Source organism: Amphiprion ocellaris, chromosome 19 (genome assembly GCF_022539595.1).
Source record: "Amphiprion ocellaris isolate individual 3 ecotype Okinawa chromosome 19, ASM2253959v1, whole genome shotgun sequence".
In the NCBI taxonomy this organism is placed as follows: domain Eukaryota; kingdom Metazoa; phylum Chordata; class Actinopteri; family Pomacentridae; genus Amphiprion; species Amphiprion ocellaris.
In genome coordinates this window covers 24,769,055-24,786,909 of record NC_072784.1, presented here as the reverse complement: position 1 = coordinate 24,786,909, position 17,855 = coordinate 24,769,055, and the positions used below count along the sequence as shown (strand labels likewise).

Sequence of the window (17,855 nt, the reverse complement as noted above, 5' to 3'; positions counted from 1 at the left end):
CTCCTGAGCATCATCATTAATGCACTGTAGAATACAGTAGTTTCTGATACCTGCATAACTGGGGTCAGGTCCTTGGCAGGTGGTGTTTTCTGACCCATGTGCCTCTTTAAAGGTTCAAAAATGTGTTTTAACACTTATGTACCATTCCACTTTGTCTGGTCAATTTCTTTTATATAACCCAATATCACAAGTTGCCTTAAATAGGATTACAATAAAGCACAGTGTACATAGGGCACCATCTATCCTTTTCCATCTATAGTTTTGACTCAGAAAACTCTTTAAAGTTGTAATTGGCCAAATATGCGGAAAAGGCTAAATAATTACATACATACAAAAAGACAAACAAAACAAAGACAGTTCCACTACACATTATCCCTCTCAGACACTTCAAATGTTCAAAATAGTCAAGCTAAAAGTCAAAATTCACTTACGGCTTTAAATGGGATTCAAACCCCAAATAAAAGTCCTCTGTTTATCTCATCCCAAAAGTGGCACCATGTCCTATAATTACCATGGACTTTAAAGTTTTTTTATACTCTAGTCACAGGCTAAGTTTTCTAAAGGCAGAAAACGGAGCCAGGAGAAGATGCAGAAGCCTTGTTTTCCATTTAGATCACTTCAATTACAATATTCTGAAAGGTATTTGGAATTTTTGCCCATTGACACTGAAAAAAGACAGAGCAGTGGGGATGGATCCCTCTTCCAGGACAATGTATGTACAGAAAAGAAACACAACAGAATTGCAATCTAGACAATCAAGATGACAAGGTTATAGAATACAAACATATGAAGACTACAATCCAGGAGAACATCAAGCAACTTCCAGGTCTCACCTAAAATATACAGTTTGAGCTGTAAAAGCTTCTCATCACATACAAGCAGCAAAACTCCTACACATCTTTTTACGACATACAGGAAAGAGAACACACACATGGAGACAAAAGCAGAAAACAACTGAGCACAGCTTTTGAATGTATGCTATTTCTCACCTGCAGTTCTTAGGACTTTGGCCTTTTCGATCTGGACTTCTGGTCCCCATTTCTCCCCCAGAGTCCCCTCCAGAGTAAGACGCCTGAAGGCTTGGCTCAGCTCATCTTGCGGCTTCTCTTCTTGTGTCCCATCACTGCAATGGCTAAGCAGGCGGGATGCCAGGGCAATATTGCCTTTTTTCCGGGCAAATTTGACAGCAGTCAGACAGAGCTCCATTAAATGGCTGTCTATGGAGGAAGAGTAACCTAGGCAAGAAAGACAATGATAAAATTATATAATTTTAATTATATTGTGAAAATGGCACAGAGGTTTGACTCCCATATTTTTGTCATCGAGTCAGCATTGTTTTCTTTGTAGTACCATTCAGGTGTAGACAGCAAAATATACACATACACTGATAAGGCAAATCATTATGTTTAATCTGCCTAATATGCTGTTCAACCCATGCTGCAAAAACTTTGAAATATTTTGAGATATGTTCTGATGAGATAATGAGTGCTATATACTTCATCTTTAAGTGGTCACGGTGTTTAGGCTCACTGGTACATACCATTAAGTACATCTTCGGCATAGTATTGTGGTACATTAATTTAACTTTGCCATGCTGTACAGTGGCAAAACACATCATGCCAATATGGTTCATTTACTCACATCTGTTTAGTACTACAGTTGAAACCTGTATAAACCATTTAAAGATATCTATTGTACAGCCTTAAAATTCAACAATTTCTGCAAATCACGATGAGTTTTGAACTGAAAATTATGTTTATGACTTTGTTTTCCTGAATTTGAGGAATACAGTGTGGGATATCAGTAATATGAGTGTTTTTTTCTCCACAAGATGTTCAGAGGCGCTGAAGTGTGTTTGGAAATATTGGCTCTGAGTTTGGTCAATATCTGCAAAATCAGACAGCAGCAGGATCCATATGTACATCTCCAAAAAGACAGAGCTGATCACATTTGCATACTGAACAACAGCCCTGGTAATTAATTACATTCTTAGAAATTATCACAGAGAGCAGATCAGTCCGGACCAGGATCCACTGGCGAATCACACCTTTTAGGTCTATAGACCTAAACGGTGAACTGTCACACACAGAATAGTAGTTTAGTTCCCAGCTGTTTAGGACTATTTCTTTGTTGTTTTGTTACATGCCTGCAGCATCAGATAGCGGCAGGATCCACAAGTCTCTCCAAAAAGAGAGAGCTCTATGGATTTCCTTACAGGGAAACGACAGTAACTTCGCTGATTAGGTTTAACTACAAAATATCACCAACGACAGTAACTTCGCTGATTAGGTTTAACTACAAAATATCACCAACACGGAGAACGGGCCTATCAGGGTCAAACAGCAGCTGTGAACATTTCTTCATTTCAGGTAAGCTGTCCCACAGAGTCACAGTTTATCATCTGCAGTATCACATCACAGTCATCCTCACGTTAAGTCCTAAACTTTCAGTATCATTGTTTATGAAATCAGAAAGAAATTGGGTTGATTATTAGGACACTCAGATCAGCTGTTGGTAGTTTTGTTTTAATCTCTTATTGCATGCAAATATCGTGCATGTATACTGGCGTTTTCCGGCAATGTGGGGGGTTATGTGTAAATGCAGCACTGAGGAACATTAACGGATAAGTGACCCATGTGTGAAAAGGGCTTCAATAACAGAATGGCATCACTTTGAATGGATTAAATAATCCAGCAACGTTCCAGGACTGAAAATGGCTTAAAATGAGAACATTGTATGACTATGGACTATAGGTCATGAAAACCAGAAATTTATCATCTTAGACTATTTCCTGAGATCATTACAATACAGAAATAGAATTCCAGTTCTGGCACCCCTGCTCAATTGCCCACTATATACAGGCATACAGACTTCAAGTGGATTGTGCCTGTGCACTCTGAGTTGTTGCCCCTACACCTGGGGGCACCCCTTTAGCTATTAAGTTGGGCAGGGCTCCAGACTGCGACTAAATGCTCGCATTTTGCGACTAAAAGTTGAGACAGTGCGAATAAATTTTTCATCTACTCGCGCATGTGCGACCAGAAAATTTGCCGATTTTTTTTAAAATATTATTATTGAATATTTTTTGTTGCTTACAAACTTCTGCTACACTTCAGCCCAGTAGTTGACAGTAATGCGCAAATGAGCTGGTTTGCCAACTGACATCAATTCCAAAAGAAGAAGAAAGGCGATGAACACGAAAGAAGAAGAAGGCGGGCCAATGTGTGTGTGTGTGTGTGTGTGTGTGTGTGTGTGGGGGGGGGGGGCGAATGACCACTGTGACTGGCTTATATGTGAAAAGAAGCGGGTCTTGGAGTTATTGTGCAAATCCACAAGTTTTACATAACTCTTGTAAACAATGAACAATGGCTATAGCTGCGTGTCCACTAGATGCGATTTTCCCGCATGGCAACGCACCGCATCTGAAAATCGCACGGATGATGGGCGGCCACTAGCGGACCACAACAATGTCACATGACAGTGCTCGAGCAACAGCAGGCCACTACGTGGTCACGTGACCGAGCTTTCAGCTTGACAGTCCAGCAGATGAGTCGGATAAACACAGCGGCCCAGCTGCAAACTTCTGCAAACGCTTCAGAGAAAAGAATTTCTGAAAGCATTTGAGGCGAGAAATAATCTGTGCAGTAGCTGAATCTGTCCTTGTTTTAGTTCACCGACGGCTAGTTTAGATGTTTCAGGAAAGTTTCACGATGCGTGGGATCTCCGTTGCCGCATCTAATTTGCATAAAGTACAAGTCAAGTCTACTTTATGCAAATGAGCTCCAGGTAAACACACCGGATCGCAGCTGGAAATGCACCGCAACCGGACCAGCATGCGTTTCCAGCTGCCACGTAGTGGCCCGCTGTTGCTCGAACGCTGTCATGTGACCATGTTGTGGTCCGCTAGTGACCCACCGCCATCCGTGGGATTTTCAGGTGTGGTGCGTTTTCATGCGGGAAAATCGCATCTAGTGGACATGCGGCTTGACATGTGTCAACTGCTGCACAATAAAATCTGAATTGAAAACATTATAGTTTCTGCATTTCTTGTTCAAGTATTTATCAGTAATACCGTGAAAATAAGAGGAAATGTGAATATTTACTTTGCAAGTTGATTTTGGTGTGCACCCCTAAATTTTCTGCTTGCGCTCCTAAAATTTTAAGTTAGGGGCCACTGTGCTCCTATGAAAAAAAGTTAGTCTGGAGCTCTGTTGGGCTTCTTAAAGGCTGGGTTATACTTTCCGCACAAACGAGCCGCACGGAAATCCGCGCGAGAGAACGTGTGTGCATTTATACTCCCTGCGGCATCTGCTCCCAAACTGCAAACATACGTCTACCTGGTCTACTCTGGTACTAAAATAGAGAGGAAGAAGTTTGCCATTGTTTACACCACGTACAACACGGCATTTTACCGAATAAAAGCATTTCATAAGTTAGTTTTAATTTCACACTAGTGCTGGGCGATATGACGATACATATCTTGAGAACAACAGAAAAGTGTCTATGGTGCCATTTCTCTTCTATCGTTTCTATCATTTCTAACCAGATTTTATCAATTATTACAGCAAATATATCATTAAAAAGCCTGCGACGATTGTATTAGTGCTTTCTTATCACTATGCATACTGTAAGTTTATGTAAGTGAAAATAAAGAATAAAAAAGAGATTTTTCGCAAAGAAACTCCGTCTTGTGGTTTTTGCAACATGACGCTGCTTTACGTTCTTTGATTCTCACGCGGGTTTGCGACATGCTTTATGTTACTTAACTCATGAGTGCTGAACGATGGACGTGCAACAGGTAGGGCTGGCCTGAATAGCAGTTTCTGGGCTCCGGATATTCGGTCCCTATTAATGACGAATAGTCGGTCCGCTCCGTAACGTTCAGGGGGGTTGGGGGGGGTGTATTCGGATCTCAGAATTAATATCCACATACCATCATTGGACCGAATATTCGGATATTCGACTCCAGCCCTAGCAACAGGTTGAAGTTTCATGGAGAAAAGTAAGCAATGAAATTTTTGTCAAACTTTTCAGAGAATAACTGAAAACATACTTTATTGTAGAACATCATGATATATATCGTTATCGTGATACAAAATAATCCATATCGTGATATATGATTTTTTCCATATCGCCCAGCACTATTTCACACCATGAATTGCTCATAACCCGGTGGTCATGGTGATCTCTGTGTGATGAATCGTATAAGTTCCCGTATTTCTAGACTTCAGCTACGAGTAGGTCCTGGTCCTCCGCCATGTTTTTCCGCGCGGCTCCGTCCGCGTAATTAGAAAAATTTGGAGGTGTACAGCGTGGAAATTTTCCGCACGGAAAGGCCGCTCGAGGGGGCGTGGGTGTGAAAATGACGTAATTTTTCCGCACGGACCTCGCGGATGCGGCAAACATAAAACAAGTTAAGAGGTAGGCAAGCAACCACCGCAGTTCCATGCATGAATAAAATTCCTCCCCTCCGACTGGAGAGAGGTGACGCCTGCAGACCAGATGCTGCCATGGCCTTGTTGCCAGGATACTGACTGTCTCAGTGGCCTTCAGGAGGTCATTAGGATTAGGCACTGCCAATGCAACTTCTCCAGAACAGGGTATATCTTTTCCTGTAGGAGAAATGTATCAAGCTCTATGCTGGGCCATGTGTGTACCAGCGCCATTGATGCCACTGAAGCACCAAAACACTTTTTTTAAAAAAAAAGGTCACATCCGTCACACCACAAGTCTACCAAATCTACTTATTTGCACAGTGTGAAAAACAATATCACCAAATTTGGTATACAGTATTGCAGCAATGAGCAACGCAGTTCTACTAAAAATGGGACATATCAATCAAAAAAAAAATTTTGATCACAACTTACTGACTACATCCATTCGTCATAAACATTAATAGATATCATCAGGGCATTTGTAGAAATAGGCTGAAGCATTTTTCACTATAAAGTGACAAGCATGACATGTAAATTTTAACTGTATCCTTACCAGGTCTGGCAAACAGACGTCAGGACTGTGCTACACAATTTTACTACAAATAGGAAAGATTAGTTCAAAAAGATGGCTGTAATCAATCAAACACTTTTCGGAAGCTTAGTAGGACATTGTCCATAACTCACTGTCTTTACAATAAAGCATATTTGAGACATCCTGTGCTATGTCCTGTACATACATAGTAACATTTTTCTAGCTTGAAACCTGCTCACTGCTTGATAGAGCTTTAGTTTTGGCAAACAGTGTTGGTTCCTTATGTTGAGGGTAGTAAAGTCTAAAACGGCAAACTGATGCTTTCAGCTGTATTTACCTTTAAGTTTATGGAGGAGTTGCCTTTGGAACATGGTGTATCTCAAGGCTTGAAGGAAAAGCTGGACATCCTGTTGCTTGCAAGAGCTCAGAGCCTCACTGTACAGAGGAATCACACAGTCCTGCAAAAAATTCAAGCAAACAGCTTGTCCATGATTTCGAACAATATAAGTTTCATTTGGTGCTCTTTTTGAATTCATTTACTTCAGGTAACATTGCCTTTGTAAAAGACAACCAGACCTTTGTAAGCAGCACAGTATATGACTTGTAAATTAGTATCAGGGTGTTTAGCAAAGAGTAAAAAGAATATGGTGGAGCTCCTTATGATAATTTACATTTACATTTTCTGGTATCCAAACCAAACTGAATGGACTCAATAAATGTAGCTGTACAGTAAGTCTTAGTGTCAATGAATTTAATTTATATTATATACAGTTAAATGAAAAGTATGTGTGTATATACTTCTTGGCCAGCGATAGTGTTTTCCAGGATGGCAGTGCAGTGGAGCTGCAGCGTTGGTAGAGTGGGCAGGGCATCAGAAAGAGTGAGGGTTGACAGGCGAAGCGGACCCAAGCAGATTCGTCCAGTAGGTTTCAAGCATCGCACCAGTATACTGCAACATCATATCACATGCTTATTAAAAACTGCTCTTAACATACATGTTACTACACTAAAAGGAAAGACAGTAAGCTCACATCAGTCTTTACAAAGGAAAGCTTCTGTACCTTGACAAAAGAAAAAAACATCTTGAACAAGTTAGCTGAAACAGTGAAAAATGTTTATAGTAAACACTGGCTGCCCAAACTGATGCATGACTTTGTGTGGCCTGACTGAAGACATGTCTTTATTCACGCCTTTAAGGTTGATGAACTGTGATGACATACGAGGAACTGCCTGCACATAAAAGCACCTGTCATTACAGTCATTTGTTAGCTTGATGTATACTCTTTAACGAGCCCAGCTGGGCAGTGGGTCAATCAGCTGCTGTATCTTTAGTCGATTCATTCAGTTCAACACATATATCATGTGAAAAATATATTCATGCCCCTTCAGGGCTCCAGACTGCGACCAAAATGGTTGCATGTGCGACCATTTTTTAAGAGAGTGTCAAGTGGTCACACACGTGCGAGTGAATGATGATCATTAACCTGTGTTGTTGTCGCTTTATCCAATACAGGTAGCTACTGCGTTAGCCATAGTGATAGAGAGCATAACTTTTATTTTTTCCATGGTTCTGTCAGTCTTTTCCTGCCCGATGAGGTATTTAGCTGCTGTGCGTTCCTCAACCAAAATTGAGGAAAGAAGAGGCAGAGAGGGAGAGGTCTAACTGAGACACACCTGATGATCAGAGTTCAGGTAGGACGATACTTAATCAGTCAGCTAGCCAATTACAATGGCTAGCTCAGCAGTCGGACTTCAAATGAAATAATCCTTAATCACAATCACGATTTAAGCTTCTAACCACTACATAAAAATGACTGACTGTGGCCTTTACAATTAAAAATGCGCTTTGCTCATAAAAGTAATTGAGATGCAGTGTTTTCTCCACTCATAGAAAACAGTGCATGCGGATGAAATCACTCTGTTTAATCTAGAACAAATCTGAGTTTAGAACACTTCATCTCACTGTTTTCAAACTAATTTGTCCTCACACAACTATCAGAGCACACCACAGCCACCTGATCAGCATTTACCATAGTCTACACTATGAGGCGTTTAGGGAGCATCGGCAAATTAGCAAATGTTAAGCTAGTGAAGTGTTACGCCTGTGACCAGGTCGAATGTTTTGGACACTAGTGAAAAAAAGTTGCAAAGTCTTAAGCCCTGATCCCAATAAAACACTGAAATGGCAGAACATTTCAGTTCTAACACTACTGTTCAAACACCAATCATAAAGGGCTCCAGCAGATGATGACTGTACACTCTGATTTGTTGCCACCACACTCTGGGATGAGCGCTTAGCTAATAAATTGGGACTTTCATCAGGTAGGCCTGTAGCCGTAACATTTCAGGCCACAGAGGAATAACCTCTCCAGCCGCTTGAGAAAGGAGATCCCTGCAGACAGGGAGCTGCCAGGGCCTTGCTGCCAGCAGACTGATTATTTAGTATAGCATGACTTTACTGGCTACCGAGGGAACCACCAGAATCACCCTCTCCAGAACCAGGAGGTTTATTTTCATTCAATAAAATGCATACAGAGTGTGGTGGGCCATAGGTGAGCTAGCGCATCCATGCATAGGAGTGCTTTGTAGTCTGTTATGGAAAAGAATTGAAGACAGTGTGTGTTTGCTCTGGAGGACTTCTGCCCTGCCGAACTAACACTGATCTGAGCATCACCGAGCGCAACCTCCATTCTCTCACCAGAGGTCCTCTTCAGGAAAAAGATCTGAGATGTGATTCTAATGGACAGGAAGTCAACACTGCACCACACAAACAGTGAGCTGAGTGAGTAAATGAAATTGAGCAGGGCTGCGGTGAAACAGCCACTCTGTGGTCTGAGAGGTGGTCAGCTGAAAACAAAGCATGTTTCCAGTCCGAGAATACAAACTGCTGACTCGGAGTTATCAAGCTTTTCTGAAAATTCACAGACAAACCCAGTGCTTGAACAGTTGACTTAAAGAGATGTGCTGCTGCCTTCAATCTGGAGCTGACTATCAGAGCCCATACATCAAAATAAGCTAAAAGGCAACTGCCATTTCCACACATTTGGTGTTGGTGTGGGGAGGAAGTGACAAACAAATGGTAGTACTAGGTATTTGTAAGCCCTTCCTTCGAATGCAAACGTTAGAAACTACCTGCCAGAGATACTAGATGAAAGTAAGATTAATAGTTGTAAACCAATCCCAGGCATGGACCAACATCCTTCAGATGTTTGTAGATATTTGTTTAACACACTCAAGTCTAAAACAGCACCCCTCTCTCTTTGGGCTAACAAAATAATAGCAGTAACAACTACTTCCGGGTGATAAAACAATAACAGGATGTATTGATCGCTAGACATTTCCACAACAAATATAAGAAAATCTTTGTAGAATGTTTGCTAGTTTCATTTCGATGCAATTTCAAATGCAAGTGGCAAGTTACACAAGTGGCAATAGCAGTTTTATTGGTTTTAATGTGAGAGGGAGACCAGAACCCCGTTGTGTGCAAATTATGTATGAAAACTGTTCTGACCAGGGGTGGGATTGTATCAAACAAGCAGATTTAGAGGATAATCAATAAGCTCTGACATTAACAGTACTGCTTTCAGTACTTGGGAAATTAAGAACATTATGTGACGCATATCACCACCGTAAGACATTCATCTATGATTGATTTTCACTGTCTAAATTTAGAAGCGAGTTCTCTGTCAGAGGCTGTACGTAAGGCGAAGCAGCTCTGGCACACACCTGCAGCTCTATACAGCACATCCAGACTTAGCTCTCAGTGATGATGGCGGGAATAAGTAAACATTCAAAAGTACAAATACACGCTAGAGTTGATGCAGACAATGTTCAATGCCATAAGTGTAACAAGTTGAAAACATGCAAGGGCAGAAACACGAGCAATCTGTCAAATGTTATATACAGTGTAATCAGGCTGTTAGAACTTCATTTCTGCACCCGGACAATATAGCTGAGGACATAGCCATGCCACCAGTCTCTTCATGGATTGTTATCTACCTTGGCAAGCACTAGAGACAGATGCAGCACAGGAAGCAGATGAGGGAGGACGCTGGTCTGGTCTACTTGCGGGACTAAGGAATAGACACAAACCTCCACTGATGATCTTTCTTACAAACGTCATATCCATAACCAACAAAATGGACGAACTAAAACTACAAATCTCTGTGAACAAACCAACACAGGACTGTTGCATTCTGCTTATGACTGAAAATTGGTTTCATCCACTCATCCCTGATGTCATGGAGCTAGCAAGGTGTCCAGTATTTTGCAGGGGCAAAAACAAAAACTCTGGCAAGAGCAAAGGAGGGGCTTATGCATTTATGTGCACAACATCTGATGTTCTTGCCCATGTACCTTTCACATGAGTTTACTGTTGTTATAGTCACAACTGTGTATACTCCATCAGATGCTTATGTGAGCACAGCCCTAGGTTACTTGCATAGTGCCATAACCTTACAACAGAGCACATATCCAGAGGCAGCTCATATTATAGCTGGGGATTTTATCTATGCAGACTTAAAGACGGTTCTCCCCAAATTTAAGCAACATGTCAGTTGTTCCACTAGTGGGAAAACACACTGGATAACTCTTATTCTAACATCAAGAAAGGCTTTAAATCAATACCATTTCCACACATATGCCAGTCATATCACTTGTCCACTCTTAATCCCAGCTCCACTGCCTTCAGAAGAAAAGCTCAATTGACCATAATAACTGTAAAAACATGGCCCTAAGGGGATTCCTCACAGCTGCAGGATTACTTGCAGAGGACTAACTGGGATGTCTTTCAGAATCGGTACTTGCACATCAGTGTACATCAACTGTACTCGACTACATACTGAACTGTATTGATGATGTCACTGTCAACAAACACATTTGAGTACATTACCAGTCAAAAGTTTGGACATACCTTCATACATATGGAATTATGTAGTAAACAAAAAAGAGTGAAATAAATCAAAAAACACGTTTTATATTTTAGATTCTTCAAAATAGCCACCTTTTGCTTTGATTACTGCTTTGCACACTCTTGGCATTCTCTCAATGAGCTTCATGAAGTAGTCATCTGAAATAGTTTTCACTTCACAGGTGTGCCTTGTCAATGTTAATTTGTGGAATTTCTTGCCTTCTTAATGGGGCTGGGACCATCAGCTGTGTTGTGCAGAAGTCAGGTTGGTACACACTTGACAGCCCTATTTGACAACTATTAGAATCCATATTATGGCAAGAACCAATCAGCTAAGTAAAGAGAAATGACAGTCCATCGTTAATTTTAGAACTGAGGTCAGTCAGTCGGGAAAATTGCAAAAACTCTGAATGCATCCCCAAGTGCAGTCGCAAAAACCATCAAGCTCTACGACAAAACTGACTCACATGACTACTGCCCCAGGAAAGGAAGACCAAGAGTCACCTATTCTGCTGAGGATAAGTTCATCCAAATCACCAGCCTCAGAATTGGCAAGTTAACAGCACATCAGATTAGAGCCCAGATAAATGCCACACAGAGTTCTAGTAGCAGACACATCTCTACATCAACTGTTCAGAGGAAACTGCGCCAATCAGGCCTTTATGGTCAAACAGCTGCCAAGAAACCACTACTAAGGAAAAGAAACAAGCAGAAGACATTTATTTGGGCCAAGAAAAACAAGGAATGGACATTAGACCAGTGGAAATCTGCGCTTTGGTCTGTTTCTTAGGGTTGAACACAGACACTGGCAACAGAACTGGAATGCCTTGGGCTCTGTCTACGTGGCATAAACCATTCCCAGATGCTTTGTGCTCGTCTTTGTCATGCAAAGAGAACCTGCACTATTGAGGACAGGGGTGAACAGAAGACTTATTCAATTCTATGTATATAGCGCCAATTACAGTCAAATTGTCTCGAGTCGCTTTACAGAACCCATATGCCTGACCCCCAGAGCAAGCCAAAAGGCGACAGTGGCAAGGAAAACACCCTTTTAACAGGGAAAAAAACCTCGAGCAGAACCCGGCTCTAATGTGGGGGGACCCATCTGCCTGCTGGCCAGGTGGGTTGAGAGGGACAGAAGAGGTAGAGAGGTAGAGATAGAGGGGTAGAGGTAGAGATAGAGGGATAGAGGTAGAGGGGAAGAGGAAGAGGGGTAGAGGGATACAGTTGGTGGGAGAACAACCACACATCTGAAGCATCCAGCTCTGGGACCAGGGACACAGGGGGAAACAGAGTGAGTGTAATGCAATAATGGTATATATAGTAAATACATAGGTAATTAGAGAAGGGCTCAGTGCATCAAGAGAGGTCCCCCAGCAGCCTAGGCCTATAGCAGCATAACTAGGGGCAAACTAAAGGACGTCAAGAGGGGAAGTCAGCTGTGCAAATGAAAACACCAGCTCACCCCGTCAGGGTCCCCCAGTCAGCCCTAACTATAAGCTTTGTCAAAAAGGAAGGTTTTAAGCCTGGTCTTAAAAATAGAGAGGGTGTCCGCCTCTTGAACCCAAACTGGGAGCTGGTCCCACAGGAGAGGAGCTGATAACTGAAGGCTCTGCCTCCCATTCTACTTTTACAGATTCTAGGAACAAGTAAGCCTGCAGTCTGAGAGCGAAGAGTTCTGCTAGGATAATATGGTACGATCAGGTCTTTAAGATATAATGGAGATTGGGTGTTAAGAGCTTTATATGTCAGAAGAAGGATTTTGAATTCTATTCTAGATTTAACAGGAAGCCAGTGAAGAGAAACCAGTATAGGAAAAATATGATCTCTCTTGCTAACTCCTGTCAGTTGTAAGACTTCTGCTCCGCCTTAGGCTTGGTGCTCATATCAAGACACAAAGCTCATGGTATACAGGAAAAATTTGAAAACTAGTGCTCTAAAGGCAGTCACACTCACCAAAGGAGGTTAGCACCAACAGGGATAGTAAAGCCCGCAATAATATACAGAAAACAAAGCTGACTGGCAGTAGCTAGGTAGCCTGTCTCAGATGAGATGTTCTTAATGAAGGGAGGAGCGTAAGAACTGAGAAATGACTGTGGTGGCAGGATCTTACAAACACCATCAGAGACCATCTGACTTCAAAGTGTAAATAGAGGTACCTTCAGTCAGGCCATTCAATTTTTGCAGAATCCCATACTAAATGTACCGAGTGAATCAACTGAAATGGAGATTCCCTCTCAACATTCTGACATTAGTCTGGGGGGCTGTGTCTGACCATTTTTTTGATTTTATGAAACCAACTACAAGATGTTCACGTGGCTACAAAATAACCTGAATAAATGCAATATATTTCAAGTTATGACTGTTAAAGCAACCCCATTTTAACTGTGCTGAAATGCCTAATAAATTATTTCACACAAGCAGACTACCCTAATGTGCTGGAGATACCTTAACATGCCTCTGAGATAAACAACACATCTAAGTCTACCTTACAAACAACCAATCAACCCCACACAGATGCCACTTGTATGTTCCCTGCAACCTAGCAGCCACCAGCTTTAACAGTTGTAACTTAATTAAGATAGATAATATGAAGTAGACACAGGTGAAAATGACAGAAAAAGCAGCTGTTGCGGTAGAGTGGGCAACTCCTGGCATATGTAAACATAACAAATACATATATTGCAAGAAAAAAGTTGTCACTGAAGGGAAACAGACATTTTTTTCATCATGTTAAACACAGCCATGACACAGAATATGCTAATCCCAACACCACACTGGCATGGTACCTTCTAACAGCAGAAAAGTTCATTGCACGGTGTTTGGCAACACTCCTCCATGTAATACATTTGGTGAGCAAATTTGTAAAGAAATAGAAAGGCCTGAGATAAGCAAAGTCAAATCATTTTTCTTTACCTGACATAAAGAGATGTGATACAATCCAGTAGTTATTGTCATATTTCAGATTGAATATCTGAAAGCAGTGACTAATACTAAATGTTACTCTAAAAGATACTAATAATACATTTCAGACAGTCGAGATTTATAGCATGGACGTTGCTGTGAAATGAACTAAAACAACAACATCATTAAACAGTTACTACTGAAAGTTAAATAAATGGCACTTAGGGTCCTGATGCATGATTTTTTTTAACTATTACTCAACTATACTCACTCTGGATTAGATGTGGGTCTCTGCTCTTGCTGTAGGTTGGTTTTTGTCATGGCACTAACAGCACTACGAAGGAGCTGCACCTCAATGGCTCTCTCCAGCTCAGTTGGATCTGGACTCATGGAAGGCAGAAGCCGCTTTAGATCTGAATACATGCATTAAAAAAACAGAATGTTATCTATATTTTTAAAATGAACAGGGAATGTTTGAGAAAAAAATTCTACCAGTTTAATATTTATCATCTAATGATGAATGCATAACCTCGTCTTTGCATCTTATTATGTTTGATGGTTGTTAACACTTGCCCAGCTTGTCCTTGCTGCTGGAAAGAGAGCTATAGTCCTCTCCAGGCAGCAACTCCAGCTGAGCCCCACACTCTTCAAGAGCTCCCTCTTCAAAGCAGCTCAAAGCTTGGATGTAGTTGAAATCTGCCTTCAGGCTGATGCTGACTGGATTGCTGGAGTTCTGTTTGAGGACATTAATGGTGGCCTGCCACTCCTTAACAGAGGCCCAATCACAGAGTGCCACATAACACTGACAGGCTTTGTTCGCCAGGAAGTTGACCACCTCAGGAGAGCACTCACTGGACTTCAGCAACACAGTCTTTCTGCTATCACCTTTTCAGAGGAAAACCAACAAAAAAACAACAAAAAAGTACACAATCATTATTCCTATGATGTTTCAGAGCATCACAAAAGCAGATTTTAGTGGAAGCTAGACAAAAAAGAAAATTCTACAAATGACACGATACAATATTTCTTTCAAGAAGCAAATTCACATGAAGTCTGGCAAGTAGAAAAGCATTGTTGCAATGACTAAATTAGACTAAAGCTGTATGGTCAAACATCTAAAACTGACTTCCAATCAAATAAAAGTTATGTGCATTAATAACCGAAAACACTACGATCACTCACAGATTAAATGAAAGATGTAAATTATGTAACAACAGGTTAACAACAATGCATGCTGGACCAACAGCAAATTAGGCAGGGGTGGTCATAATGTTTTGGCTTGTCAGCATATAATTTGGTTGTTTAAATGATAAACTTAAAGTGTTTTCTGCTTGTGTCACACTATTTATTCAATGTGGGCTCATTTGTCACTGCAATTATGAAGTTCTGTACCTTCTGGAGGTTGTGAGAACTCAGAATTTTTTTCTTTGTGTGAATGCCATGAACCACAAAAATTTACTTTCAAGGTATCACCAAAATGATTACATTTAGCTCGGAGGGCCAAACTTTAAAAAATCATAAATAAAAAATAACTTAAGTAGAGCATTAGGATTTTGCAAGATCCCATCAACTTGATAAAATTCTTCATGTGTTTTACAAGAACATTTGTGGAATGAATTGTGAGGGTCAGGTGAGCTGGCATGTAAAGACCAATACGTGAACTTTTATAGCCTGGAGAACCAAGGTGAGCTATAGCTAATGTAACCCCCATATCAGCCAATTGCCTGATGGTAGGCTAGCACTGCCTCAAAACAGTGGAAGTGGCAGCACATATCACATCTTGACACCTTGACATTTGAAACAAACCAAACAAAATTCACAAGAATATGAGACAATACAAAAAGAACTATCCACAAAATATCCTCAATTGCTGTAAAATGGCTGCCATATAAACTTTATGTTACTTGAGCAACCCAGTTCTCAGAATAGCATTCGTTTCAATGTCTTACTATGGGATACGCCCCCTGTGTATGCCTCAGAAGCATTAACTCATTACGTCAATACTGATTGGGTGGTGATCGCGACACTGGTGTCAGGTGGAGCCAGCTACCCTTTTAGTCTGCGCTACTACGCAACGTCACTCAAAATGAGCATCTTTTCCCACTTCGCCCAGCAAGAAGGGCTGTCTAGTGAGACATCTCACTCATGCTACTCTGAGAACAGGGGCTACACAAGTAAGCTATAGATTTGTTTCCTAGCATTTGTTCCGATGTCTCACTACGGAATATGGAAACTCCCGTATTGCCACACATGCTTATCTCAAATCAACCACCAACACTCAAGGAACGGCCCTCTGTCTTAAGTGGGCCCAGCACTCAGTACTGAGCCAGAGCAGAGACGTCCAGCTTCTAAAAGCGGACAAAAGTGTTTAGCTGGTGTACTAAACCTTGTAAAAAGCGTTTCCTTGGTTTGTGAAGGCTGAAGGGTCGCAGGGATGGCAGCTAGCGTTCAGTGATGAAGCAATAGCCGACTTAGTTCCAATCTATGAACAATTAGGCTAGCTAGCGCTTACAAAGTTGAGATATGCAACACAAAGCGAGAAGAGGCGTTTGAGTAATGCTGCATGGTAGTGCAGGCTACTTAAGGGTAGGTGGCTCCACCTGACGCAGGCATCGCTATCACCAGCCAATCAGGATTGGCATAATGAGATAAATGCTTCTGAGGCATATGGAGGAGGCGTATCCCATAGTACACATCGAAACGAATGCTAGGAATGAGAACTGACCCACACTTCCAACCACCCACACCAATTTTACCACATCAGATTTCCTATCCCTGCAGCCTTTTCATCCACATGGAAATTAATGGCGAGAAAACTAGAAATGCAGATGAGTTGGCAGATACGATAGCATGACATGACAAAACGGAACTTTGGCAAAAGGTGTGATCTCTAAACCAATAACTGGTATCCAGTACAGCGTCAAGTAGTACCCGCCCCAAAATGTAGACCTTTTGGCTGAAAGGCAACACAGTAAGAGCTATGGTCAGCAGGAAATTAAGTTCAACCTCTGACCCTAAGTACAAATCAAAATGTTAATTCCACGTTTAGTGGCATTAATATATGCTCTAAAAGAGCTGTTGGCTGCTAAGATTGGGAGGCATTTAGACATTTTAAGTTTAGCTGGCAGTTGTAGCAAAGAAATAATGGTGGACTGCAAGGCAATGTGCATTCTTAGTTTTAAGGGCATGCCAAACTATATGCCATGCAGAAATTATGCAACCACTCAGACACCTATATATGTACCAGAACAGGTGCAAAGTTAAAATAAACAATACAAAAGTGAAGCTCCCCAGTTCAAGCTAACAATTCCCAATTTTGAACTCATATCAACCCTAATCTTCAGACAGTGCAATAAACATAATTGTGAATGTATTAATTTCAAATTTGACTACATTACTAATTCGCAATAACAGGACCAACCAAACATATTCTGTGGTACTTCGATGACATTAAATATGCATAGTTGCTGGTTACCGTTACTAGCATGTTTGGGGCTGCTGTTATTCCCAGAGAGTTTGAGAAGATAACTTTCGGAGCTTTTGATGCTGCAGTCCATTCCTGTAACTGCAGACAGCTGATCTTGATACTCCAGAGCTGCTTTCTCAAACCTACACACACACACAAACACACTTACTGTTGATCAGCAGGGAACAAAATAAATAAACCAAACTGAGAAGTGATTCCAAGTATTTCATTAAATTCTACGGATGTCTGGTCAAGGTGGCAGTGCTTACCGTCCTTCAGCCTGCAGTGCAACTGATGACAACCAGCCCAGACTCTTGCCTAACGTGAGGAAGCTCCAGGCTGCCAGGCCCTGGATGGCCTCTGGACAACGCATCTCCCACAGAGCCTCCACCAGTAACGCCAGAGGTACTTCCAGCTCTGGACCCTTGCAAGTGCATCAAAACATGCTAATTATGTAACCAAATGATACTATTTATTAATAATATCTGTATATTATAAATGTGCTGTTACACTACACCTAAGCTACACAGTAGGTCTGTGTCTTCCCAAAAACAGAGTTACTCTCACTGATATGTCTGTGCACATTTGTACACAGGGTACAAACTGCTA

The 17,855-nt window shown here is 41.3% G+C and overlaps 1 protein-coding gene across 3 annotated transcripts in view; it reads right to left on the bottom strand.

Moving 5' to 3' along the window:
• smg1 (SMG1 nonsense mediated mRNA decay associated PI3K related kinase) overlaps positions 1-17,855 on the bottom strand; it is a 166,780-nt gene that overhangs the window by 74,274 nt on the left and 74,651 nt on the right. For all 3 annotated transcript variants that reach the window (XM_023284949.3, XM_023284950.3, XM_035954949.2), the window contains 7 exons: positions 17,516-17,670; positions 17,256-17,389; positions 14,354-14,665; positions 14,052-14,193; positions 6,766-6,916; positions 6,305-6,425; positions 990-1,235 (listed from right to left, as the gene is read on the bottom strand). In XM_023284949.3, coding sequence (XP_023140717.2) covers positions 990-1,235; positions 6,305-6,425; positions 6,766-6,916; positions 14,052-14,193; positions 14,354-14,665; positions 17,256-17,389; positions 17,516-17,670 — 1,261 coding nt within the window. The remainder of the gene's footprint in view (positions 1-989; positions 1,236-6,304; positions 6,426-6,765; positions 6,917-14,051; positions 14,194-14,353; positions 14,666-17,255; positions 17,390-17,515; positions 17,671-17,855) is intronic.